The 25,980-nt window shown below is 35.6% G+C and overlaps 3 protein-coding genes and 1 pseudogene across 3 annotated transcripts; all 4 read right to left on the reverse strand.

Moving 5' to 3' along the window:
- Positions 1 to 9,841: 9,841 nt before the first annotated feature.
- LOC138878979 (putative late blight resistance protein homolog R1B-16) lies at positions 9,842 to 10,929 on the reverse strand. Its single transcript, XM_070158551.1, has 2 exons — positions 10,922 to 10,929; positions 9,842 to 10,832 (listed from the first exon to the last, which is right to left on the reverse strand). The coding sequence occupies exons 1-2, from the start codon at positions 10,927 to 10,929 to the stop codon at positions 9,842 to 9,844; spliced, it is 999 nt and encodes a 332-aa protein (XP_070014652.1).
- LOC104235729 (putative late blight resistance protein homolog R1B-12) lies at positions 10,065 to 12,652 on the reverse strand. Its single transcript, XM_070160268.1, is given in 3 exon segments — positions 10,065 to 10,832; positions 10,922 to 11,696; positions 11,699 to 12,652. Coding segments are annotated over 2 exon segments (1,707 nt in total). The 5' UTR covers positions 12,639 to 12,652; the 3' UTR covers positions 10,065 to 10,832; positions 10,922 to 10,929.
- A 109-nt stretch (positions 12,653 to 12,761) lies between these two features.
- Positions 12,762 to 13,579, reverse strand: LOC138878980 (late blight resistance protein R1-A-like). The gene is made up of 2 exons (XM_070158552.1): positions 12,901 to 13,579; positions 12,762 to 12,859 (listed from the first exon to the last, which is right to left on the reverse strand). The coding sequence occupies exons 1-2, from the start codon at positions 13,577 to 13,579 to the stop codon at positions 12,762 to 12,764; spliced, it is 777 nt and encodes a 258-aa protein (XP_070014653.1).
- A 2,451-nt stretch (positions 13,580 to 16,030) lies between these two features.
- Positions 16,031 to 17,239, reverse strand: LOC138878981 (uncharacterized; annotated as a pseudogene).
- Positions 17,240 to 25,980: the final 8,741 nt, after the last annotated feature.

Below are 25,980 nucleotides of genomic sequence, written 5' to 3' on the forward strand. Positions count from 1 at the left end.
GGAAACAGTTGAAGGTGTAAAAGATCAAACTTCAGCTGAACAAGAAAAGACAGATTTGGACTCGAGGCCTGATACAATTCAGGAACCTGAAGAAATTAAAAGCATCAAAACAACAATTGAAGAGCTCGAGGCAGTGATATTATTTGAGCAATGGCCTGAACGGAAGGTTTATGTCGGAGCCAATTTAAGCTCAGACATGCGAGGTATGATAATTGAATTTTTAAAAGCTAACGTAGACTGCTTTGCTTGGTCCCACGCTGATATGACAGGGATACCACCGGATGTGATGACTCACAAACTCAATGAGGACCCCTCTTTCACACCAATAAAGCAAAAGAAAAGAAAGCAAGGTGCTTTCAAGAACCAGGTGATTCAGGATAAGGTCCAAAAATTATTAAAAATCGGATCGATCCGCGAGGTAAAGTATCCTAATTGGCTAGCTAACACGGTGGTCGTACCCAAGAAAAATGGTAAGTGGTGCGTTTGTGTAGATTATACCGATCTAAACAAAGCCTGTTCAAAAGATTCTTTTCCTTTACCGCATATAGACCAACTAATTGATGCAACCGCATGTCATGAACTTTTAAGCTTTTTAGATGCATATTCGGGATATAATCAAATTAAAATGGATCCTAGTGATGAAGAAAAAACTTCTTTCATCACAGACAGGGGGGCTTACTGTTATAAAGTAATGCCCTTTGGTCTCAAAAATGCTGGGGCAACCTATCAAAGGTTGGTCACCAAAATGTTCCAAGAACATTTAGGGAAGACAATGGAGGTATATATAGACGATATGCTCGTCAAAACCCAGCGATCTCATGATCATATTTCTCATCTATCTGTTACATTTGAAATTTTGCGAAAATTTAATATGAAACTCAACCCAGAAAAATGTGCATTTGGAGTTGCATCAGGTAAGTTTTTGGGTTTTCTTGTTTCTAACCGTGGTATTGAGGTAAATCCTTCTCAGATCAAAGCAATAGAAGAAATCCCTGATATCCTTACTAATAAGAAGGAAGTCCAAAGATTAACGGGAAGAATTGCAGCTTTGGGGAGATTTATTTCCAAATCCTCATAAAAGTGTTTCAAGTTTTTCTCTGCACTCAAAAAGCAAGATCATTTCGAATGGAATGAAGATTGTCAACAAGCCCTTAGAAATTTGAAAGCTTATTTGTCAAAACCACCGTTATTGGCAAAATCAAAGGTGGGGGAAAAGCTTCTCATCTATCTGGCTGTATCTGAAGTTGCGGTCAGTGCTGTTTTAGTCCGAGAGGACCAAGGTAAACAATCTCCTATTTATTATGTAAGTAAGTCCTTATTAGATGCTGAGACATGATACCCACAACTAGAAAAGTTAGCATTAGCTTTGATCATGGCATCTAGAAAATTAAGACCTTATTTTCAATGTCATCCCATTATTGTAGTTACTGCTTTTCCGCTTCGAAATATTTTGCATAAACACGAACTTTCAGGAAGATTAACAAAATGGGCTATAGAACTAAGTGAATACGAAATCATTTATCAACCCAGGACCGCTATAAAATCTCAAGTACTAGCTAATTTCGTGGCCGATTTTAGTCAGGGGATGCATTTAGAAGAAGAAAAAGAATTACTAGGTTTTAGTGGTGCAAACCCGGGGACTTGGGTTTTATTCACTGATGGTTCATCTAATGTAAAAGGGGCAGGCCTAGGGATAGTCCTCGTACCACCTACGGGTGAGACTATTAGACAGGCTATAAAATGTCACTCTATAACTAACAATGAAGCAGAGTATGAGGCTGTAATTGCAGGTCTAGAATTGGCACGAGAACTCGGCATAACACAGATTATAATCAAGAGTGATTCTCAACTCGTGATCAATCAAATGCTGGGGACTTATACAGCCAGGGAGACGTGAATGCAAGAATACCTCGCAATGGTACGGGAGTTAATAAAGCAATTCCAAACTTGGAAAGTAGTGCAGATCCCAAGAGATGAGAATGTAGAGGCGGATGCTTTAGCTAATCTTGCATCTGCAGTAGACGTAGCAAACGGTACAAATGCTTCAGTCATACATTTATTTCATTCCGTTTTGGAACCTGATAAAAACGAGGTAAATTTTAATCATTTAACATGGGATTGGAGAAACGAAATTGTTGCCTTTTTACAGCACGGTACCGTGCCTAATGACAAAGGAAAGGCTCACGCGCTTCGCAAAAAAGCTGCTCGATATTGTTTATATCAAGGAAATCTTTATCGAAAGATGTTCGGTGGACCACTAGCAAGGTGTCTCGGACCCTCTCAAACAGAATATGTGATGAGAGAAGTGCACGAAGGACATTTTAGAAATCACGCAGGGGGGAGGTCACTGGTAAGAACATTAATTCGCGCAGGATATTATTGGCCTGAGATGGAAGAAGAGGCAAACAGTTTCGTGTCCAAATGTGATAAATGTCAAAGATACGATAATAATATGCACAGACTAGCTGAGTTACTACACCCTGTTATAGCCCCGTGGCCCTTTATGAAATGGGGAATGGATATCGTAGGTCCACTTCCACAAGCAAAAGGTCAAGTAAAGTTTCTACTTGTACTCACAGATTATTTCACTAAATGGGTAGAAGCAGGAGCATTTAAACAGGTACGAGAGAAGGAAGTTAAAGACTTCATATGGCGAAATATAATATGCCGCTTTGGAGCACCAAAGGAGATCGTGTGTGACAATGGACCACAATTCATAGGAGCTCAAATCACAGAATTTCTTCAAAGTTGGCAGATTAAAAGGATAACGTCTACGCCATACCATCCAGTGGGTAATGGACAAGCGGAATCCACTAACAAAGTCATTATCAACAACTTGAAGAAGAGGTTACAGGATTCAAAAGGTAATTGGCCTGAGGTGTTACCTGGAGTATTATGGGCTTATCGTACAACGACAAAAACAAGCACTGGAGAAACACCATTTTCAATGGTTTATGGTGCGGAAGCCTTAATTCCAATTAAAATAGGTGAACCAAGCACACGGTACGATCGGGCAACGGAGGAATCTAATGATGAAGAGATGCGGGTCAACCTTGATTTGCTTGAAGGAAGAAGAGAAGCTGCATTGATAAGAATGGCAGCACAAAAGCAAGTAATTGAACGATATTACAATAGGAAAACACGCCTCAGATTTTTCAAATTTGGGGACTTCGTGCTTAAAAAGGTATTCCAATCTGCAAAGGCTGCTAATTCAGGAAAGCTAAGTCCAACGTGGGAAGGACCATACAAAGTTCGTGACATTGCGGGAAAAGGAGCATACGAGTTGGAGACAATGGACGACAAAGTTTTACCCTCACATTGGAATGCCGTCCATTTAAAGAGGTATTACTTCTGAAAAAGTACCCGCGGTCAGGTATCACCATGTTAAAATTTCTCTCTTGAATTATTAATGTTTTACTAACGATTTTAGATGTTAGGCAAAAAACCCTAACTCGTGCCAAATGATGAGTCACAACCTGCAAGGCAAAATGGAGTATTCTTAATTTCCCAGCCCAGGGTTACAATTAATCTGATGGAAATATACACGAGTTAGACAGTCTTCATCTATAATCGCACATCCGAGTCCCGTATATTTTTCTGTTTCAGGAAAAGGGCCAAAATAAAAGAAATAAACAAGTGCTCGAGGTTTCATACTTCACCGCTCAAACACTTGGGGGACTACATATTATACACAGATTTGTGTAGAAAAACATATATGAATATCGAACAAAAGTCGGCCATAAAGAGACAAGTGTTGAGAAAAAGTTACGAAGTCTTCAGCATTCATGAGAACAACAGAGTCATCTCTCAAACTCATAAACAAAGTTACCTCTCAAACCCTTCTTAATATATAAAGATAGGGTCATGACTATGTACTGAAACAGGTTATGAAGAAAAACCTTGTTTATTCTATGTTATGTACAAATCTGTTACAAGAAAAACAGTTACGAGAAAGTTGTAGATGTATTGTAATACATGTAATAGTCAAACACTTGTTAAAGTTCATGAATAAAAACTTGCCAAAGTTGTTTCATACAAAACATGTGTATTCCTATTTCTTTCATCGTATTATAACACCATTATGAAGTTGAGACGTCTTCTTCATTAAGTGTCGATAAAATAAAAGGGCCCTCTTTTATAAGCCTCATGTTGATAATCCATGAGAAGAATCATAAAGCATTTTAAAAGGATAAAAATGTTAAGCTATTCTATAAGTCCTAGATAATAGGCAAGAATAAAATATACAGAAGTACCAATAAAAACTTCTTAATATAAAAGACTAAGTACAAACTTAGTCAGCAAAATATTTGCTTTTTACAAATGCCCCATTATGATAACTGGGGACTTCGTCAAAAGATCCCTTAAAGTTGCCAAGGGATAGCACCACTAATTAATAAAAACAAAAACAACAGTAAAGTTTGAAATACATTCAACTAGTCACTGAAGGGGTTGGAACATCAGAAGTTGCAATTTCATTTTCAGGAGCAATTTCAATTGGGCTTGGAATGTTGAAATCACCGAGGGAAGCAAGAGTCACAGGAGCTTCAGCTTCCATGGACTGTGTCATAGAAGTTTCACCCTCGGGAGCCGGAATTGCAACTCCAATTGTCGCAGTAGCCACTTCTTCATTTAAAAGCTCTTCCGTTCCAGGAACTTCAAGTGCAGGAGAAGGAGTATCAACAGGTTGTTGACTTTTCTCGATAGTGTCTAAGACTTTGGCTAATTCAGATTGCAAATCAAAGCTTTCCTGAGCAGCTTCCATCAAAGCATCACGGCGAGATTTAAGGAAAGCCCAACTTACCTCTATGTTGAAGTTCTCCTCCAGAAGTCCATACTCCCTTTCCCACATAGCAAGATCATTCTTCAATATTTGATGTTCAGCTAAATGGGAATCAAGGGAAGCTTCAAGGGAGGCATGAGAACTCTTCAAAGCTCGAATCTCGTCAGAGAAGGTCTGTAAGTCAGCTTGAGCTTGAGTCAAGCTTTGCACTAATTCTCCTGCATACTCTTCTTTCTTGGCTAAAAGTGCCTTAAGTTCCCTGACTTCTTCACTAGCCTTTGATAATTGTTCTGACAATGAGCATTCCAAAAGCTCTTTATCTCTTTTAAACTGGCTTGAAGAAGCCTTGGCAGTTGCTAGTTCAGAAGTCAAACCACGCTTTTGCTGCTCCAGGAGATTTCTACTTTCTTGCAACTCCTCTATGGTCCTCTGAGCATTCTCAAACTGTTCTTTCCAATTAGCTGCTTCAAGCTGGGCTCCCCTGGCTATTTCCTTCGCCTCATGGATAGATTTTTCAGACTCACGGGTTTTTCTTTCCAGAAGGGAAATTCTTCCCATCAATTCTGTACCAATGAGGTTAGCCTACAGAGACAACTCATAGAAATGAGGATTTGTAGATTAAAAACAAAAAACTTGTTGGTAAAGGAAAAATACCTTCAAAGTAGAATGAACTATGTCATTCATCAGAGTCAGGCAGCTGTGGCTCTCCATCTTCTTCTTCTCAATATCTCCGATTAGAGGCTCGAGCCAAACATCAACTCTACCAGTCTTTCTCAAAAGGCTATGGTTGGCAGAAACTTCAAGAGTAAAACTTCTCATAGCCATGGTTCCACTGCTAGAACCCGCTTCTGTATGATGAACAAAGGGAGAAGGAGCAATGGAAGGAGGAGTAGTAGAAAAGGTAAACACATCAGCAGGAGTCATAGGAGTCAAAGTAGGAATGGAAGGAGAAGATGTAGAAACCAACACAGGAGCGGAAGCAGGTGCAATTGAAACTGGCAAAGGAACGGAAGCCCTCAAAGCTGGTAAAGAAATATTGTCGTTTGGCAAAGGAATGGAGGAAATAGGAACGAATGAGGAGAGAGGAGCTTCATCAAAAACAGGGCCGAGCTCGCCACTCTCAAAACCACTATCAAAAAGACGCTGAGTTAATTCATTAGTATCTCTTGGCACGGTGTCCTCGTCAGAATGAATCAAAACAAGCTCGGTGGATGAGGTTTGTGCAGGGGTATCTTCAATTTCATCACTATTAATGACTCGTCTCCTAACTCTTGGCCTGGCAATTAAAGAGGTATCTTCCTCTTCCTCATTCTCAGAACTTTCTCCTATAGCTTTCCTTTTGGGAAGCGAAGCTCGAGCCTTGTTCAAATCAAGTGCAACATTAGCAGACATGCGAATGGGCATAGCTACTTCAGCTGCCATTCCTCTAACACCAAATCCTGATTAAAAGAAGGATACATAATCAACATTGAGAAAAAGGTGTTTAACATGTAAATAGGGACATACAATGTGTTTTCACCTTCCAGCCGTGTAAAGAAGAAATTGATTTCCAAGTTCTTTGATCCTTAGGAGCAATCTTCAAAATTGAATCTACCCAACCACGGAAGTCAGGAATAAGTTCCACATCTCCCATGGTTGCTACAAAAAACCAAAAAGAGACGAAGTTAGAAAAAGAATCAGAATTCTCAAAAATAGGTGCGGTAAATAAAAGGAAACTTACGTGCAAAATTTCACTTCTCAGGGAAGGGAATATTTGTTTCACCAAGCAAGTCCACCGTACGTACAACAACGTAACAGGTGTACCATCCACGATCTCTGTCATCTTCAAGGCTTACCAAGACCTTTTTGCTTCTTGTAGTTAAGGTAAAAACCTCATGGTGCATTAAATTGGAATGGTATAAATGAATAAGGTGAGAAAGGGTGAAGTTGACATTGGCTTTGGCAGATAAGTATCTTAGACAAGCCACTACTCTCCACACTAGGGGACCGATTTGGGCCAAACAGATTTTAAAGAAACGGCAAAAGTCAATAATGACTGGGTCAACCGGAGGATTAAAACCCAAAGTAAATGGGTAAGTATAAACAGAAGAGTAACCACTTATAAAGGAAGAAATTCTTTGATTTGGGGAAGGAATTGACATTCGAAGACTATTGCTCCAGTTACAATCCCTTCTGATGGTAGGAATTGTAAGCTCGGTCACTAATGAAGGATAAGTGTCAGCTTTTTCTAAATTTACAATTTGCTTTTGAAGAGACGTTCTATCACTCCCAAAAGACAAATCACTGGGAACAATTTCATCGACTAAAGGTTCTTGAGAAGAATCAAGGATTTCTTTACCTTTAGAAGAAGGGGTCTTCGGAATAGAACTCCCGATACTAGAAGAAGAAGAAGAAGCAGGACCAGATAAACCACCACGAGCGGACCCTAGACCCAAGCTCCGAAGCCTACCTTCTCTGCCTCTCCTATGTCTTACGGGGGCATTGGGGAAGTGATCGAGAATTGGAACTTTTCTAGGGTTAGGGTTTGGAGATGACATTGTTGAAGAAGGATGTACTAAAGGGGAGAGAAAATACAAGTAAGTAAGAAATCGCTTGTTGAAGATCTATGAAGAAGAAGGTAAACGAAAGAGGGTTAAAATGCTTATAATGACAACCGTCAAACTTAGAAGTGCAATGAAGGAAAGCCTATAATAAAGGCAACTATCATTTCGTGAATAGTGTGAATGAAGAAGTCTCGAAAAAAGGGTGTAGAATTGCAGAACCAGTCAGAAGGTGACACGTATGTAAGGCATTAAATGGAAGGGACAATTGAAGTGTCAGTATTTGTCATAATATTAATTACGGCAAAAATTCCCTTTTTATGAAGATCTACTTCCCAATTATTTACTTGATAAATAAATGGAAAGTGGGGAGACTATCTGTATTGGGAAAAACTGAATTTACATTGTAGATGATGTGGCATGACACGTGGATTGGTCAAACGGTCAAAACACAATAAATAGCCAAGAGGCACGGGCGACAACAGATAAGGGAAAAAGAAAGCAACATAGGTGTGGACCGTTACTAAAATAGGTACGAGTCTCGTACCTATCCAAGTCATTTAAAAATCGAAGATTGGAAGAAATTGAAGATACGAATCTGATGACGTAAAAGAGTCTAAATACAACATTAAATATCAAATACGTTAGAACATTTGAATAAATGATTGTGTAACGTTTCTTTTATTGTCATTTATTGCTCATAATTGCCTCATTAAGACAAAGGCATTACATCTTCTCCTAGAATTAACTATAAAAGGAGAAGAACTCACCATCTGTAAGGATACGAAATACTATTGGGATCTTACTGAAATACAAAACTATTTACTACTTTACCATCATTCTCAAAAATATTTTATTTTCGTCTCCTGATTATCAGTAACCCGAATTTCTTTTTTAGCTTTGACCAAAGACTCAAATTTTTGGTTAAACAGAGTGGAAGGCCTCCAGGTTTAAAAAAGAGAAAAAAATAAAAACACACACTAACTTAAAAGTTCATACATGATCATCCAAATTACATTGGCTAATACTCATCCTCCTCTTCCTCGTCATCGTCATCATCACCACCACTATCATCATCATCAACACCTATAGGAGAGAAAAAAAGAAATCAGTTAAGTCAATAGTTCTAGACTTAATATAAATCTAATTAAAGTAAAAATCCTACATGAATTTTGCAAGCAAGGGAAGTTTAGCATCAAGACAACGTATATAGCAGCAAGGCCTCAATTTCAGAAAGTTACATTGAAGAATTTTGTGCTGGGAGATGTTACTATACCAAGGCATCGACTTATTCTGTGGCTAGCTCTCAACCAAAGGTTAGCAACAGTGGATAGATTGGCAAAACGGAAGATTGATGTACCAAAAGAATGTGTGTTATGCACTAGCCAGAAAGAAGAGACGCTGGATCACCTTTTCTTTGAATGTGCTTATGCTAGATCAATATGGGTTGCATTAGTAGGCTGGTTGAAAGAAAAACACAACATTGGAAGTTGGGAACATGAATTAAAATGGCTGATCAAGAGGACAAATAACAGTAGACCACGAGCTCAAGTTCTCACATTTTTATTTGTAGCAACAGTTTATTACACATGGATGAAGATGAACAAAAGAAGATTTCAGAACCAGTGTATTACATATGCAGAAAGAGTTCGCGAAATAGCTTAGCAGCTGCATATCAAAGGCCAGAACAGGAGCAAATGGAAGTCAATGTTAGAACAATTAAATAGATATCCTAGTGAAAACAATGTATAAATCAGGAAGAGATTCGGAAAAATACATAACTGTAGTTATGAGAATAGAAAGACTGTAAAGGATCTAGCTCTAGAGTCCCGTGGGCTAGCGGATGTAAATATTTCCATTGGTTAAATACAAAATTTTAATTTGACCAAAACAAAAAAAAGTGTTTGCGTTCAGAAAGGAAATCTTTCTTATATTCTTTTTTAAGATAGACAGTATTATTATTCAATAGATTTTACCAAAATTGTTACTCTAGATAAGCAAGAAAATAACGAAGTTCCAGCTTCGAGCTACTAGCCCCTCAGCCTTGCTTTATAAATCATTTGGATAACCAATTATCTGCGTTTGTTTTGACAAATAATATTTATGAGGATGGAATTTCCTTGTTAATTACTACTTGTTTACACTAATAGAAACTATATAAATGCTTCTTGCTTTTATTGCTAAAATACTCATCTTTTCAATTGATAGTACTTCTTTCAAGAACTTTTACCTCTAATAGATAAAACCAATAAATTACTAAAGCTTTAACAGCGGTGTCAAACAAAATGAATAATTAGTAAAAGGCATGTTAAAAGAATTAAAGAATTAATTTAACTGAGTTTTAAAATGAGACTTGAATGTACAAAGTTGAATTTTCTGTACCTGAATCAGAGTTGGTAGTTTCTTCTCTCGTAAATAAAGATCTCGTATCCAGTATTTTGATAATCTTCAACTTTTATATCTCGAATATCCCTGGCTGACTTGTCAACAGATTCGTAGCATTTCCTTACCTCAATGTACTTTAGAGAAGAGATCTCTCCGAAAGCAGAAGGGATCTCCTCAAGATATTCGCATTCACGCAAAACAAGCGTTCAAGCTTTGGAAAGGCCTCATCATCGGCAACATCCCATTCTTCAAATCCAACTATTTCTTGTAGTTTCAAGACTTTGAGTTCAGGAAAGTCGCCATTGCTCACTTCCCATACCTTCTTCTCAAATTTAATGCTTTTCATTTTCAGTACTTGAAGATTCTGAAGCAACGCAATGTTTGATAAGTGCTGAGGATGCAGGCAATACCTCTCTAGTGTCAAGTTTCTGAGATTTGGTGCGGAGATGCAAATGGGGATAGTTATAATGCGGAACATGAATGGCCAACAAATCTTCAGCGTCTCAATCTCTGTTGGAAAGTTCAACACATAGTACTGAACTTTGTCATCATCCTCATCTAGGAATGTGCATCTGAGTTCCCGAAGATTAGGTGTTTTTCTCAAAATCAGTTCCGCATCCTCGACACAAGAAAAATATGGAGCCGAAAAAGTTCTCAGATCATAAAGGCTTTTGGAGATCTCGAGTGAATATTTTGCATATTTTATATTGAAGCTGCAACTGGAAATATGGAAATGTCTCAAATTAACCATATTCCAGAGTGTAAGAGGCAGTGACATTACTCCATAATTGTGTAATATCAAAGTCTCGAGGTTCCAACAATTGGTTATGATTGATTTGTTCAACGATTTCTGAGTTCGTGCAGCAAAATATCTCAAGTAAACTAGATCTGTTGGGAAAGAATCAATAGTAGTGAACTGCAAATCCAACACTTTTAGAAACTTGAAGGTGTAAAAAATCTGGGAGACAATATCAAATGTAAGACAATCATTATGCAAAATTATAGAGCCAAAATGTGACCAACACGTGCTCCATTCTCCAATACGATACCATTTACCATAAATGGACATGCGATGAGCAAGTTGCTCGACACAGGAAACGTTGGAAGGAGAATTGGCATTTTGATCCCTGTAAATAAAGAAATTAGTATAAAACCATAATATAACTTGAACACTTAATTAGTTGAACCAAAAGAGTACCACTAATTGGTATATTACCATTTCATTCATTGGACAAGATTCTCTTCCTTTGCTCTCACCTTGCAGAAATCATGCAATAGGTCATGAACACGACATGCTTTGATCTTACCTCTAGAACTCCTCTTAGTTCCCATCACTAGATTTCTTCCAATAAGATTCCCCAAATAACCTTCTGCTATATCTTCCAAACTCTTTCCTTCACAACTTTTTACGAATCCTTCTGAGATCCACAACCGTATTAACTTCGAAACATTAATCACGTTGTCCTCTAAAAATGCTCCAAAGTAAAGAAAGCAAGACCTTAAATGATAGGGTAAAATCTGATAACTAATTTCTATTATGGCCCTTGAGTCATTGTGAATGTGGGGAACTAAATTATTGGCCACTTGTTCCCAACATTCTTCTTTCTTCTCCACCTCTGCCAGAACACCAGCTACCAAAGCAACTGAAAGAGGCAATTGACCACACTTTTTTGCTATTTGTCGTCCAATAGTCATTAGCAACGGAGGGCAGATTTCTTCCCCAAACACTTTTTTTCTAAGTAACTTCCAACTTTCTTCATCGTTAAACATACGGAGTGAAAGGGGATTACTTTGAAATCTGGCGTACTCAGCAATTTCAAGATTTCGTGTTGTTAGAATGATTCTACTTCCATTATTGGCATCTTGAAAACAACCCATTAGATCATCCCATACACTAGCTTCCCACACATCATCAACAAGGATAAGATATCTTTTGGAAAATAAAGCTTTGCGAAGCAGATCAGCTAATTCATCAGCTTTCTTTTCTCTAAATCAGAGTTCTCACTGATAACATCACGTAGAAGCGCCAATAACAAGTCCGTACGTGAATACACTTGAGACACACAAAAATCAGCACGAATATCAAAGTGAGAAACAACTAATCTGTCAGAGTAAAGTCTATAGGCCAGAGTCGTCTTGCCTAGACCAGGCATACCAACAATCGAGATAACATCTCGCCCTTTGGTGCCTTTTACTAGTTGGTCTCTTAAATTTTCTATAACATCGTCAAAACCCACAATTTCTTCATTCATCCTTAGAGACCTTTCCAAGTTCGATGTCGTATGAGATGTGAACGTGTTCGTTGCATCCTCAACCATTTTCTTTCCATGAATCTCTGCAACCTCATCTTTGACAAGAGTGGTGTCCTCCATGATATCCAAGAGCCAATGTTCGAGGCACCATACAGGAGCTTTTTCGCATATACAAGCATCAATTAAGTATTCTATCTCATATGCTTTGCCTATCAATTGTGTAGCACAACGTTGAATTTTGTCGATGTCATTGTGTTGCTCTTTTGCAACAGACACTAGAAAAGGTTTCCAGCTCTCGAGTTCCTTCTGAATTCTTTGAAGTAGCTTCATGGTAGAAGCTAGTGAATCTGAATGGTCGCTTTGGAACTCCTTCAGGCTGTTTAAAAGGAAATCAGCATAGCCTAATCCATGAATCCTTGGCATGTAATTAGATTGAAACGCCTTCCGAATGGGCGTGAGTTTCTTCTTATTAATTATTTGTTGAATGTTTCCCAACAAATTAAGAACTTGTGTCGGGATCACTTCTACCAGTGCCATGACTTCCTTCTCCTCCTCCTCGCCTTTATATAATGAGTAAACCATGAGTCCGACGTCAATAATGAAAGTGTCAATATCTCGAAGAAGAAGTTCAAGATCTCGTATTGGCACATGGATGATATTGGCTCTCAAGAAGTCGAGCATCTCTTTAGGATTACCATGTGATCCTTCAAAGCAACACTCTGACTGGAGTTACTACTAGTTGGCAGCTCCACCAAATCGTGTTGGATAGTCTCCAAAAAGTTGGCTTCACCGTCGGCTGCATGCTCATGATTTTGGATGTTGGGACACCATCCTGACTGTATTCTCGACTTTAAAACTTCCAGGAGTGCAATATATATCTTGCAGATGCTTGGCTGAATGGGCTTAAATTTCATTTGCAAGAAAAGGGAGACATTGATTTCACCTAGAACAGCCACATCTTGATAACGATCTTCGTAGCCATAGCATGAAAAATCCAACCAGAAAAGCATTGATGCATGGCCGGTCACAGCTAAAACATGAGTGAAGAAATTAGCAAGATGTTGGCTCTGATGCTCTATGAACCTCTCTGAAACAAAGCAAACAAAAGTTCGCAGAAGTTTCATTTCCTTTAAAACATCATCAATATGTTCCTTAGTTTCTGGAACATAAAGAAGTAATGAGCAAGGATCATCAACTAGATCACGAAGAATCTCCACCACAGTATCCATGAAATCCATTACAAATTTGGGAATAGCAATACCATCCTTCTTGGCTGAAATTAGTGGTAATGATGATATTTTAGAAAAGGAGTATTTGGCTCTAATTTCCATCTTAGTCAACAAAATCTTGTTTTGTACCTTCGAGGCATAGATATCAACGTACTCGGCTAGGTGGAAATCAGAAGAGTGAATTAAAGCATCTTGAACCAGCGTGTGGACTTTCTGAGTGACATCTAGCATGTTTGGTTCATCTATGAGGCTCTGCAAGTAGAGAAAAATACCCAAAAATTTGAATTCCCTTATAAAGAATTGGACTATTTCTTTCGAATTCGAAACATTGCCAAGTTGTTGCAGACGTTCAAAAAGACCATTCATTGAAGACAGATATTGGTTAGAAGACATTCTTTTCTGAGAAGTGATGAAGAATTAAAAGAAAATGTGATGAAGTTGATCTGCAAAGGGGAAGAAGGAGAGCCACTGTGATGTTTGATACTACTAAGCCTTTTTCATAGAAAACAAAATACTATACTACTCAGGAGGTTCTTTTTTACCTCTTTGTTTAGAATTTTATATTAGTTATCAGCTATCATTAACCACTCAATAAATTTCCATTCAGATTATATATCAGCAATATGCATTAATTGTCATGTTACAGTTGACTTTAAGGACAAAGAGCAGCATCATTTACCAAATCATGTTTTTTCGTGTTTCTTTTTTATTTATTCTGTTTCATATGGCTCTTGACCCTTCTAAAGGGCAAGTCCTTTTCTATTAGGATACGTCAACTTATATTCGATTAATGTTAGGATCGGTCAACTAAAATGAAGTTTTACAGCTTAAACAAATATTGGAAGACTATGTATGCAGTTAAAAGTTATACTTTTTAGATGCAAATTTCTCAACACCTGATATGAGATGCTCAAGCAAGGCTCGTAAGTTAATGACTAGTGCTAAAAGAAAAATCGACTAAAAACAACAAGTCTGCAATTTTTTCTGCTAAAAACATACAACCGAAGGAGAGATGATCTAGTTACCCTTTTTCAGAATTTTGAATTCCAGAATTAGAGTATAAAAATAGAGTAATTAAAGTATGGAATGCATGTGGCACGAGATTCCTTTTGTTATCATGTGCAATGACAAGTTTATAGCAATTTACATTTCTTAGTAATTATAATATTAAAGATGATAGAGTCCAAGGACAAAGAATTATAAATGTCATCTTTCACCATTAGAAATAGTCATATAACATGAATATAAGATTATTGTATCACATGGATCTATTAATTATCACATTGACATTAGACTTTAGACATATCAAAGGAAACTTCTATCATATATGATCATATGGATATTATTTGTCATTTCACATGGAAATAAATAGCTCTACTCTACATATGCTTCTCCAATGCCTTCTATTTATTTCTTTCATCTTTTTATGTCTCTATTCAATTTTTTCTCTTGTTCTTAATTTCTAATTGCAGCAACCCAAAGCTCCTATTTCTTTCACGAATGTTTTAGTTAATTTCCAACGATTTGATTGTTTAATACAGCTTAATTTTAAAAGCAAAATCGTTTACGAAATGGATAAATCATAATAAAAACAAATGTCATTTTCTATTATAAAATTTATGGACGCGCACACCATGTGTTCTATCTCTATCTAAATGAACAAAGACATGAGTATCAAATCCAAGAAAATGCATCAATTCATGTATCAAAGTAGCTTGACAGCATGGATTTGATGCTTTTAGAATAAATGACATAGCACTACATACTGGACAGTTTATCTGCATATTCTGCTTCCTTCCGGCTGGTCCTTGCATATATATAAACTAAATCAAATGAATAACAAATGCTCAAACGAAGAGAAGGCGGAAAACACTTGAAAGGTGATGCAGACTTTTCAGTTCTACATTGTTATCTGTACATAATAAAGAATAATTAATAGCTACTCTTTTAAAGACACTGGATAAGGGAGGGAAAAAGAACCAAAAAGATAGGGTGCAAATCATTAAAAAGATAGGATAGGGTATAAATTAAAAAAGAGGACACACATTATAGGTGAAAATTTGAAAGAACTCGGGGACAAATAGACCCTTTCTAATAAGGAAAAAAAAAAAAAATGTTTGAGAAATTAAGAAGATAAATAGCTTTCCGCCATCCAAGAGAATTTCAAATCACCTTCTCGAAAACCATTATATATATATATATATATATATAACATTGCCCAGTGATGGCATGTCTCATTGATCAGAAATTACTTTTATCTTTTTCCACAAATTTTCGCTTCTTCCTATGAAAAATGACTCTTTAAACGGCACTTCATTCTACAAATAGTCATAACTGTATACCGATACCTATAAATTATAGAAACCTTTTCTCACCCTTCGCATCCTTTCTTATACATACACACACCCCAAACAAAACAAGCGTGATCCTTTCTTATGCAAGTGATTTTTGGAGCAAGGTCATATCCAACTCTTGCCTCCATTTTCTCCTCCAAAATAGGGTAAACTCCAAAATAAAGTAACTATTATTCCATTTTTTTACTCCAAGAAAAATATTCTATTTTGTATTCTTCTTTCTCTTCAATATTTTATTAATTATCCTTTATTTAAATTTTATTTTCTTATTTTATTAAAGAAATTCTATCTATTTTTCTTTTTTACATATTCATCACATATAATTTATATTTCTTTCTTATATAACCATTTAATAAAAAAAATATTTTATACCATAAATTTTTAAATAATATAATTTGTAAGCAAATATTATAGATTATATATATTAACGGATAATTCAAATAAAAGTGAAATCATTGAGATACAAGATAATTAAATACATCATGAGTATTCAACTTCCACCTCTAGTATGCTCCCATAAATGAACTATTAATGCATTACGAAGTGCAAAATGAGCATCTTTGTCGTTAATTCTTTTGTGTCGACCTAAAAATTGTTCAAATCTGTGATTTTCATCTACTACCATTTCTACCGTTAGAGGTGGACATTCCCAATCATCTTGATTGGTGCATTAAGATGACGCTCATCCTCGATTATCATATTGTGCAATATAATACATGTAGTTATTATATCATGTAGCACTTCTTTCTCCAAAAACGTGATGGTCCTTCAATTATTGCAAAACGAGCTTGCAAAACTCCGAATGCACGTTCAACATTTTTTCGACATGATTCTTGTTTCATCGCGAAATATTTCTTCTATGGCGAACGTGGGTGCGAATAGTTTGCACAAGCATTGACTATTTCGGATATATACCGTCAGCTAAATAATAACTCATATCATATTCTTTTCCTTGAATAACATAATGGGCCGGAGGAGCAATACATGCAGCAAGATCAGAAACAAATGTGATGACTCTAAAACATTAATGTCATTATTGGTGTCGAGCATACCAAAATATGCATGCCATATCCAAAGGTCATAATCAGCTACAGATTCAAGAATTATTGATGGGGATTAATTACGATCTGCATATTGTCCAGCCCATGCTGTTGGAAAATTTTTTCATCTCCAATAAATGTAGCCTAGACTGCCTAACATTCCTAGAAAGCCACCTTGTTCACCGATGTGCAGAAGTCTTGCAACATCGTTAGCTGTTGGTGATCTCAAAAACTGCTCGCCAAAAACCTCTAAGATAGCTCCACAAAATCTTTTCATGCTTTCGTCTCTCTAATTTTTAGATATTCGTCAGTGGCATCCGCTCGCACACAGTATGCCAATATTCTAAACACGGTTGTGATTTTTTGTAGAGTAGATAATCCAAATCTGCCCATCGCATCAATGTGTTGTTTGAAGTACATATATCATGACCTTTAATTGCATCAACAATTCGAATGAACAAATTTTGAGATATCCGATATCTATGACGAAATTGTCCCTCATAAAAGCAGAGATTATCTAAAAAATAATCAAAAAAAAATAAATTATTATCAGCACCTTTACGATCTCGATTGATTACCAAATGACCTAGACTGGATCCCACTTTGATAGGATCATTATTTTGATTTTCTTGCAAACACTGAAACACATAATTGTTCATCTAAATTGCTTGCATGCACAATTGCATTTTAACTTCATTATCGGAAATTAAAGGTGATGATGAGAATAAAAAATAAGTAATTTAAATCATCATTATTCTTAGATGAACCTCCCATAAAGAGATTCATTTTGAGAAGACGGAAACAATAATGTTTAATTTATTTAGAAATAAATTGTATGGAAGAATATGATTTCCTAAATTGTGTTCATTTTTATAGAGTCAAATTTTTTCTAAAGATAAAATAGGGATAAGGATGAAATCCATCGGACGGTTGAGATTAGGACAAAATCCACTCGACGGTTGAGATCAAGATAAAATCTATCCCATTTTCATCTACTAAATTATTGTGTCTGATAAGTTGTACAATATGTAGAGATATTTTTTCTAAAGATAAAAGGAAAAAGGGTTCAAAATGCCCCTAAACTATTGGAAAAGGTTTAAAAATACCCTTCATCCACCTATTGAGCTAAAAATACCCCTCCATCCACCTTTTTGGTTCATTTATGCCCATTGACCGTTAGCTCAATGCTGAATTAAAAATAATTACTTAAAAACATATTTTGTAAAATATTTTCGTTTTTTTAAACTAATGCACCAGTAGTCCACTAATTTAGTAAAATCTTTTCTCTTTTTTTTCCAGTTTTTACAACAAAAGAAATTCTGTTTTTTTAAAGCATATTTTTTTGTAAAAACTGGAAAAATAAATTTGTTTTTAACAAAAATATTTTTGCTTTTGAAATTATTTTTTTCAGTTTTTTTAAAAAAAATATTTTGTTAAAAAACGAAAATATTTTTTTCAGTTTTTACAAATTTGTTTTTCCAGTTTACAAAAATAAATTGCTTTAAAAAAACAGAAAAAAAATCTTTTTCAAAAACAAAAATATTTTGTTGAAAATATTTTTTTAGTTTTTAAAAAACGAAAATATTTTATTAAAACCAATTTTTTCTGTTTTTACAATGTTTTTCCAGTTTTTACATAAGAAATGCTTTAAAAAACTGGGAAAAAATGAATTTGTTTTTTGTAAAAACTGAAAAAAAAGAAGAAATAGACTTTACCAACTTAGTGGACTATTGGTGCATTAATTTAAAAAAACAAAAATATTTTACAAAATATTTTTTTAAGTAATTATTTTTAATTTAGCATTGACCTAACGGTCAAAGGGCATAAATAAACCAAAAAGGTGGATGAAGGGATATTTTTAGCCCAATAGGTGGATGAAGAGTATTTTTAAACGTTTCTCCAATAGTTTAAGGGCATTTTGAACCCTTTTCCGAAGATAAAATAGTAATAAGGATGAAATCCATCGGACGGTTGAGACTTGGACGAAATACTCGATAGCTGAGATCAAAATAAAATTTGTCCTATTTTCATCTATTAAATTATTGTGTTTACTGAGTTGTCTATGCATTGAATAATGCATAGAGATATTTTTTCTAAAGATAAAATAGGAATAAGGATGAAATCCATCAGACATTTGAGATTAGGACGAAATTCACTCGACTACTGAATTCCCATCTACTAAATTATTATGTCTGTTGAGTTGTCTACACATTGAATAATGTGACCAAATATTTCTTCTAAAGATAAAATAGGAATAAGGATGAAATCCATCGGACGATTGAGATTATGACGAAATCCACTCGACGGCTAAGATCAAAATACAATCTATCACATTCTCATCTACTAAATTATTGTGTCCAATGAGTTGTCTACATGTTGAATAATGTGTAGAGATGTTTTTCTAAAGATAAAATAGTAATAAGGATGAAATCTATTGGACGGTTGAGATTAGGACAAAATTCACTCGGCGGTTGAGATCAAAATAAAATCTATCATATTCTCATCTACTAAATTATGTTATCTGCTGAGTTGTATACACATTTAATAATGTGTAGAGTTATTTTCTCTAAATATAAAATCGGAATAAGGATGAAATTCATCGGACGGTTGAGATTAGGACGAGATCCACTCAACGGCTGAGATCAAAATAAATTGTATCCTATTCTCATCTACTAAATTATTGTGTCTACTGAGTTGTCTACACATTGAATAATGTGTAGACATATTTTTTCTAAAGATAAAATAGGAATAAGGATGACATCCATTGGACAGTAGAGATTAGGACGAAATTCGCTCGACGACTGAGATCAAAATAAAATCTATCATATTCTCATCTACTAAATTATTGTGTCTGTTGAGTTGTCTACACATTGAATAATGTGTAGAGATATTTTTCTAAAGATAAAATAGGAATAAGGATGAAATCCATCGGACGGTTGAGATTAAGACGAAATCCACTCGACAGCTCAGATCAAGATAAAATCTATCCTATTCTCATCTACTAAATTATTGTGTCTACTGAGTTGTCTACACATCAATAATGTGTAGAGATATTTTTTCTAAATATAAAATAGGAATAAGGATGAAATCTATCGGACGATTGAAATTAGGACGAAATTCACTCGACGACTGAGATCAAAGTAAAATCTATCCAATTCTTATCTACTAAATTATTGTATCTGGTGAGTTGTCTACACATTGAATAATGTATAGAGATATTTTTTCTAAAGATAAAATAGGAATAAGGATGAAATCCATCGGACGTTTGAGATTAGGATGAAATCCACTTGACGGTTGAGATCAAAATAAAATCTATCTTATTCTCATCTACTAAATTATTGTGTCTACTGTGAGCACATGATTTTTGCCCTATGAAAGAATTACTCCCAAAAAATTCAAAATAAAATAATTTTCCTTAGTGTGCAATTTTGTGATATTTTGTGATATTTTAGATAATTATTTGTATTTGTCTGTGCATGTTTATTTGTTAAATTAATAAAAATACAAAAAATATGTCGCATTTTGCATGTAGGATTTAATTCTACAATTGTTAGTAATTAAGTTTGTTTTACAAAAAATTAAAAAATTACAAAAATAGGCATATTTTGCATTTTTAGCATTTAATATCCAAATATACAATTTTATGCTTAATTATTACTTAATTGTGCGTTAATTGTTATTGGGAGTTAATTTGCGCTTTTATAACTTAATTTAGTTCTTAATAATAATTCAAGTATTTTTATAATTTAGTTTAAGAAAAATAAAAGAAGAAAGGAGAGCAAAAATACAAAGAAAAATCGGATTGGGCCACTTCTTCAAATTTCAACCCCAGACCCAAATAATTGCCCAACCTTCCCCATGACCCGGTCCATTTCAAACCGGGTCGACCCGGTCCATAATCCCAAAGACCCAGCACCCCCTATCTTGCATTTCCAAAAAAAAAAACAAAACAAAACACAAAAAACCCTAAACTAAACCCACCCCACCCCCTCTCATTTTCTTCTTCTTCTCCAAACTCTAAAGCAAGCAACCATGACTTCCCCCCCCCCCTTGCTGCTACCCAGTTGCCCTTTCCCCCACACGTCGTCATCTCTTTCCTCACCTCCAAACGACCCCTCCAATCACCGGAAAAAACCAGTCGACCGCCCCCGTCTGCCATTGACGAGTTTCGTCGACCCCCAAGCTCCACCCTTGCTGCTTCTTCGTCTTCATCTTCTTCGTCATGGCAACTGTTTCGTCGCCCAACCAGCAGCAACCAGCCTCCTCCTCACGTCCGCCATTGACGAGCAACCATCGTTGCTGCGCCAACCATTGTTGTTGCCCTCGTCGAGCTTCCATAGCTGCTGCACCTTTTTCTGCTTCGTCTTCACGTCGCCATGAACGACCCCCCCTCCTGCTTTGTCTTCCAACTGTGAACAACACATACAACACCACCAATATACCACCCAAATCCGCCATCGTTTCTGCTACGTGAAGCAGCCCAGCTGCTACTGTGCCGCGCTACTGCGTCTCCATTCACGTTGTTGCCTGCTCCGACGTGTTGCTGCTGCAATTCCATCGTGTTGAGCTGCTGCTCCTGGAACTGCTACTGTGCTGCTGCGTCGTCTTCAAACGACGCCAAACGACCATCTTCTTCGATCGTCGTTTCGATCCGGTTAGTGGGTTTAAGATTTGGGTTTAACATTCTTGTTTTGTTCATCGTTGAAGTAATTTTTTTTAGTTTGTTCATATGTTTTGTTGATTTAATTTTCAGATTCAAGTGGAACTTTGATTAATTAGTTTTTCAGTTTATTTCATGTGCTTTTATTTTGTATTTGTAAAAGAAATTGTTAGTTTAATTTTAATATTGTTAGATGTTAGTTTAAATCGTTTGAATCCGAAATTAGTATAAGTTTGATTTTCTTGTTTATTGTTTATCATTTGCGATTATTTCTTGAGTTTGTCTCATGATCTTGTTTAAGTTTAATATAGAAATTGTTGGTTGTAATGTTATTAGATTCAAGTTTAAGTTCATAATTGTTTCTTCTTCGATCTTGTTATTTGTCTAAAAGAATTTAGTTGTAATAGGGAAATATGTTGGTTTAATCATGTGAATCCGACATGTTTTGTTGTTTAAAATAGATTTAATTCATGTTCATCTTTATTTGAAGTTCATTTTTAATCCAGCGATTTAATGTGAGTTTATGTTTTTGATTTGTTGGTTTAGTTTGAATCATGTGTTGTGTTGTTAATATTGTTGTTTCCTTGCTCATCCATTGTTGGTCTAAGTTAACCAGGATTGGTTCTCAATATGGTTAATTCATTCACATTAATTTGATGTTGTTCATCTATGTTCATATGAGTTGTTGTTGAATTTGTTTAGAAATTGGTCATATTGGCTATATTTTGGTCAAGTTTGATTAATTGATCGTTTAGAGCTGATGGGGGTAGTTTGGTAAATCGCAGTACGTTCAGGGGTAAAATGGTAATTTCGGTAATGGCAGAGGGGTATTTTTGGAATTTAAATTCTGAATAATTATTTATTTTGAGTGTTCTTTCCATTAAAATTAAGATAACATTAAAGTAATTAATAATGGGGGGACAAGATATAATGGTGGGGAATAATGCAATTGTTTAATATAAGCATGAGGGACAAGATATAATGGGGTATTTGTTTAATAAGGTGGGGGACAAAACATTAGATAGTGGGATTAAAAGGGGGTTGAGTGGGAAGATAATGGGTTTTTATGTTTTAAAAATGTTGAAAGATGGGGATAAAAGGGAGAGGCTTGATCAGATTTAAAAGGAGACAGATAGAGATAGAGAAAAAAAAAGAGCTGAATATTTAAGAGAGAAAGAAAAATTCCGAAAAATATTAAAACTTTCAAGAAAAGAGAAAAAAAAATACAAATAAAAAGGAGTTGGAGATTAGAAGAGAGAGTAATACACACCTAATAAATATTCTGATATACGGGTTTAGAAATTAAGGGTTAAACATTAATTAGCCTTTCCAATCTGAAAATTCCCTTGGTTTCTGTCCGTTGTTTGTTGTCAGTGTTTCTGGATTTTATTTTGATTTTCAAATCTGTCACTGGGATTTCTGTTGACTGGATTGCTGGTTATTATTGTTGTTGCTGTGTTACGTACTACGTGGCTGACTTTCTTCTTCTTATATTGACAATACCAGGTACACAACTGTAATTTTGGCCTTTTGTAAGCTGAAATGAAGAATGGAAGTTTAAATTTTTAATTTAGTTTTTTTTATTAATTGCATTTAGGTTATTTCATGTATTATTATTCTGTAAATCGCCGTCGTTTTGCATAATTAGGCATATTGTAGCGATGTATTAAATAATGCTTTGCTTTAACCTGATTATTAGGTAGTATATATTTAAGCATGTTCATTACTGATTAAACTGTCAAATAATTAAAATAGAAGAAAATAACGTAAAAATGGCTTTATTAAATCAGTTTGGCAAAATTGATTAAGTTCCTTATTCATAAGGGTTTTAGTATCACCAACGTTAAGTTAATCGGAATCATGTAGCTAAATTCAGTTAAAACATGAATTAATTTTGCGAATCAAGTATTAGGACATGATTTGAATTAAAACAAGGTTAGTTAAGGTTAAATTATTTAATTTTTAGAAATACGGTTTAGTAATCAAGATTATTTCTAATTTTTAGTATTTGTAAATAATTAATTTCAATAGCTCAAGTCATCTAACAATATGATTTTAATTGACTATGGGATAATTAGTTTTCTTCTTAAAAAAAAAAATTATTTGACAATTCCATATTGTATTTATAATTATAATTTTAGTAATATTACTTTCCGTTAATGTTTGTTTTAAACTAGTATTTAATATGTTATTTTTAAGTATGTAGAGATTGATTTTATATTAGTAATAATAAAAAGTAGTCATTAAAAGATATTCAAAAAATAAGGGAGGATTTCGCTAAAAATAAATAAATATAAACAATACAAAAATTTGCAGGGTCCTCCAATCTTATTTACTTTTTTTTTAAAAAAATATTTAGATTCCGGGATGGGCCATTTAGTAAATTTCACAGTCCTACCTAATAGTTTAATAACGCGTAGTATTTTGGCACATATTTAATAAAGTTATTTTCTTAAATACGGGTGTGCATTTATGTAACCCAAATCCCGATCTTGACGAAGTCAAAATGCGTCAACAAATCACGTGTACACTGGTTGTGACGTGGTTCGAGATGCGTTTTCACGATGTTGCAATTCTTGTATAAAATAATAATAAGAATAATGATAAAAGCAGTTTAATGCTAAATTTGCATATAAGTTCTTAATTGTTTAAAAATCAGATAAATAAGTCAAATATAACAGTTGAGCGACCGTGCTAGAACCACGGAATTCGGGAATGCCTAACACCTTCTCCCGGGTTAACAGAATTCCTTATCCGGATTTCTGATTCGCAGACTGTAATATGGAGTCATTCTTTTCCTCGATTCGGGATTAAAATTGGTGACTTGGAACACCCTAAATCTCCCAAGTGGCGACTCTGAAATAAACAAACAAATCCCGTTTCGATTGTCCTTTAATTGGAAAAAACTCCTTCACCCCTCGCGGGGACGGAAAAAGGAGGTGTGACCGCTCTGGCGACTCTGCTGTGGATGAACCCATAATCTCTGGTTCAGGGTTCAAGAATTCGAGCTTAGAATAATTGTTATTATTTGACTTTATTTATTTATTTAATTTTATTTACATATTTTGGCTTAAATGTGCTAATTAATTGCCTTTACCGCTTTGATATTATGTGAACTGTATATAAACTGTGTCGAAACCCTTCTCTTCTTACCTCCGGGGAGAAGCTCGCTGGTCGAGACTCCCTATTCTGTTAGTGTCAATACCTGAAATAAGAAAGAGGTCGGACAAGTTACAAAGCCGGACGATCCCGCGGGTCCCCGGTACGTAGCCCCCTCCTCGACTCGAGTTGTCCTCTCGGGTAAGCCAGGTCTAGAACAAAGCCCAATTTGAAACTTAGTAAAACATGACTTCATGCCGGATCCCTAGTAGGAAAACGCTTATTTGCATCACGTTGCATCTGACTTAGGGGACTCAACACAGGGGTTGGGTCCGTCTAGGACTAGCAACCTGAAATGTAAAGACCATCCTGCTGCATCCTGTTTGCTTTATGCATTTATTTGCTTTAGACTTGCATGCTGACCGGCTTTGGAAAATCAGAAATTTTGAAATTGTGAAAAAAGGGGCGAAGTAACAGTGTAGAAAATTAATTGCCTATATTTTTTTAAAAAAAAAAATAGTTTGTATTACCATGAAAAAAAAAAGTTTTGTTTTTTTTAAAATGATTTTTTTATTTGTTTATTTATCTACAAAAATGCCAAAAAATAAATAATAAGGAGTCAGGCTATGTCATGTTGCAAAAATAGCCGAACATTCCCTAAAGGGGCGCTGGAAGGCTGACTTTGCATAAGCAGCCACCTTTGTTTTTTTTACCTTTCGGCTGGTAAAATCCCTACAGCCTTAAAATCTTCATCCCTGAAAAGTCAAAAGGCCGTATTTAAAGAATACATTTTTCTTTTCCTCAAAATTAGGAAATAGGAAAATTAGTTTTTGAGTCAAATAAAGATTTTGCTTTTTGTCTAAATCCCTTAATAAATGTGCAGAATGAGCACGAGTAGGAATTCATCTGAGGCCATTGTAAATGGGATCCCTTCAGGCTTACGCATGTGGTGGAACGACTTAGAAGAATCAGGGCGAGATACAGTCAAGGTGTACTTAGGAAACTTAGTTGGGTTACTGGACATTGTTCCAAGAGGGGACATTATAAGGGCGCTAATCTCATTCTGGGACCCAGCACACAATGTATTTCATTTCTCAGACTTTGAGCTCACACCGACACTGGAAGAGCTGGCAGGGTACATCGGGAGTCCCAAAGTCCCTATGAGAGAGCAGTATCTTATTGCACCAAGGACCGTGACTATACACAAATTTTTAGACACCGTGAAGATCCGCAGAGTTATACACAACCCAGAATTATCTGAAGGTTTTTGTAGTTTTGCATTCTTGTACGACAGATACGGTCATTTTGGAGGGTTCAACAATCCCGAGGAAAAAATTTGCAGCGGGGAAAACCAGCTGAAATGGGAAGGACATAGGTGTATTGCTTTCATGGTAGCCTTTCTGGGCCTTCTGATATTCCCTAGAAAAGACGCGAAAATTAACATACAAGTCGCTGGGGTCGTTGGCACTTTGCTCAAGCAGAACAACAACACTCTGGCGCCAATGATTATAGCAGACATCTTCCGCGCTCTCACTGTTTGCAAAACCGGAGGAGGTTTCTTTGAGGGTTGCAATGTACTACTGCAAATGTGGATGATAGAACACCTATATCATCGCCCACAGTTCCTGAAATATGAGTCGT

Source organism: Nicotiana sylvestris, chromosome 10, assembly GCF_000393655.2.
Source record: "Nicotiana sylvestris chromosome 10, ASM39365v2, whole genome shotgun sequence".
NCBI lineage: Eukaryota > Viridiplantae > Streptophyta > Magnoliopsida > Solanales > Solanaceae > Nicotiana > Nicotiana sylvestris.

Coding starts and splice junctions, on each gene's coding strand:
- LOC138878980 (XM_070158552.1), bottom strand. CDS start 13,579: ATGTCTTCTAACCAATATCTGTCTTCAATGAATGGTCTTTTTGAACGT. Junction 12,860..12,900: donor TCAAGATGTGGCTGTTCTAG/GTGAAATCAATG, acceptor ATGAAATTTAAG/CCCATTCAGCCAAGCATCTG.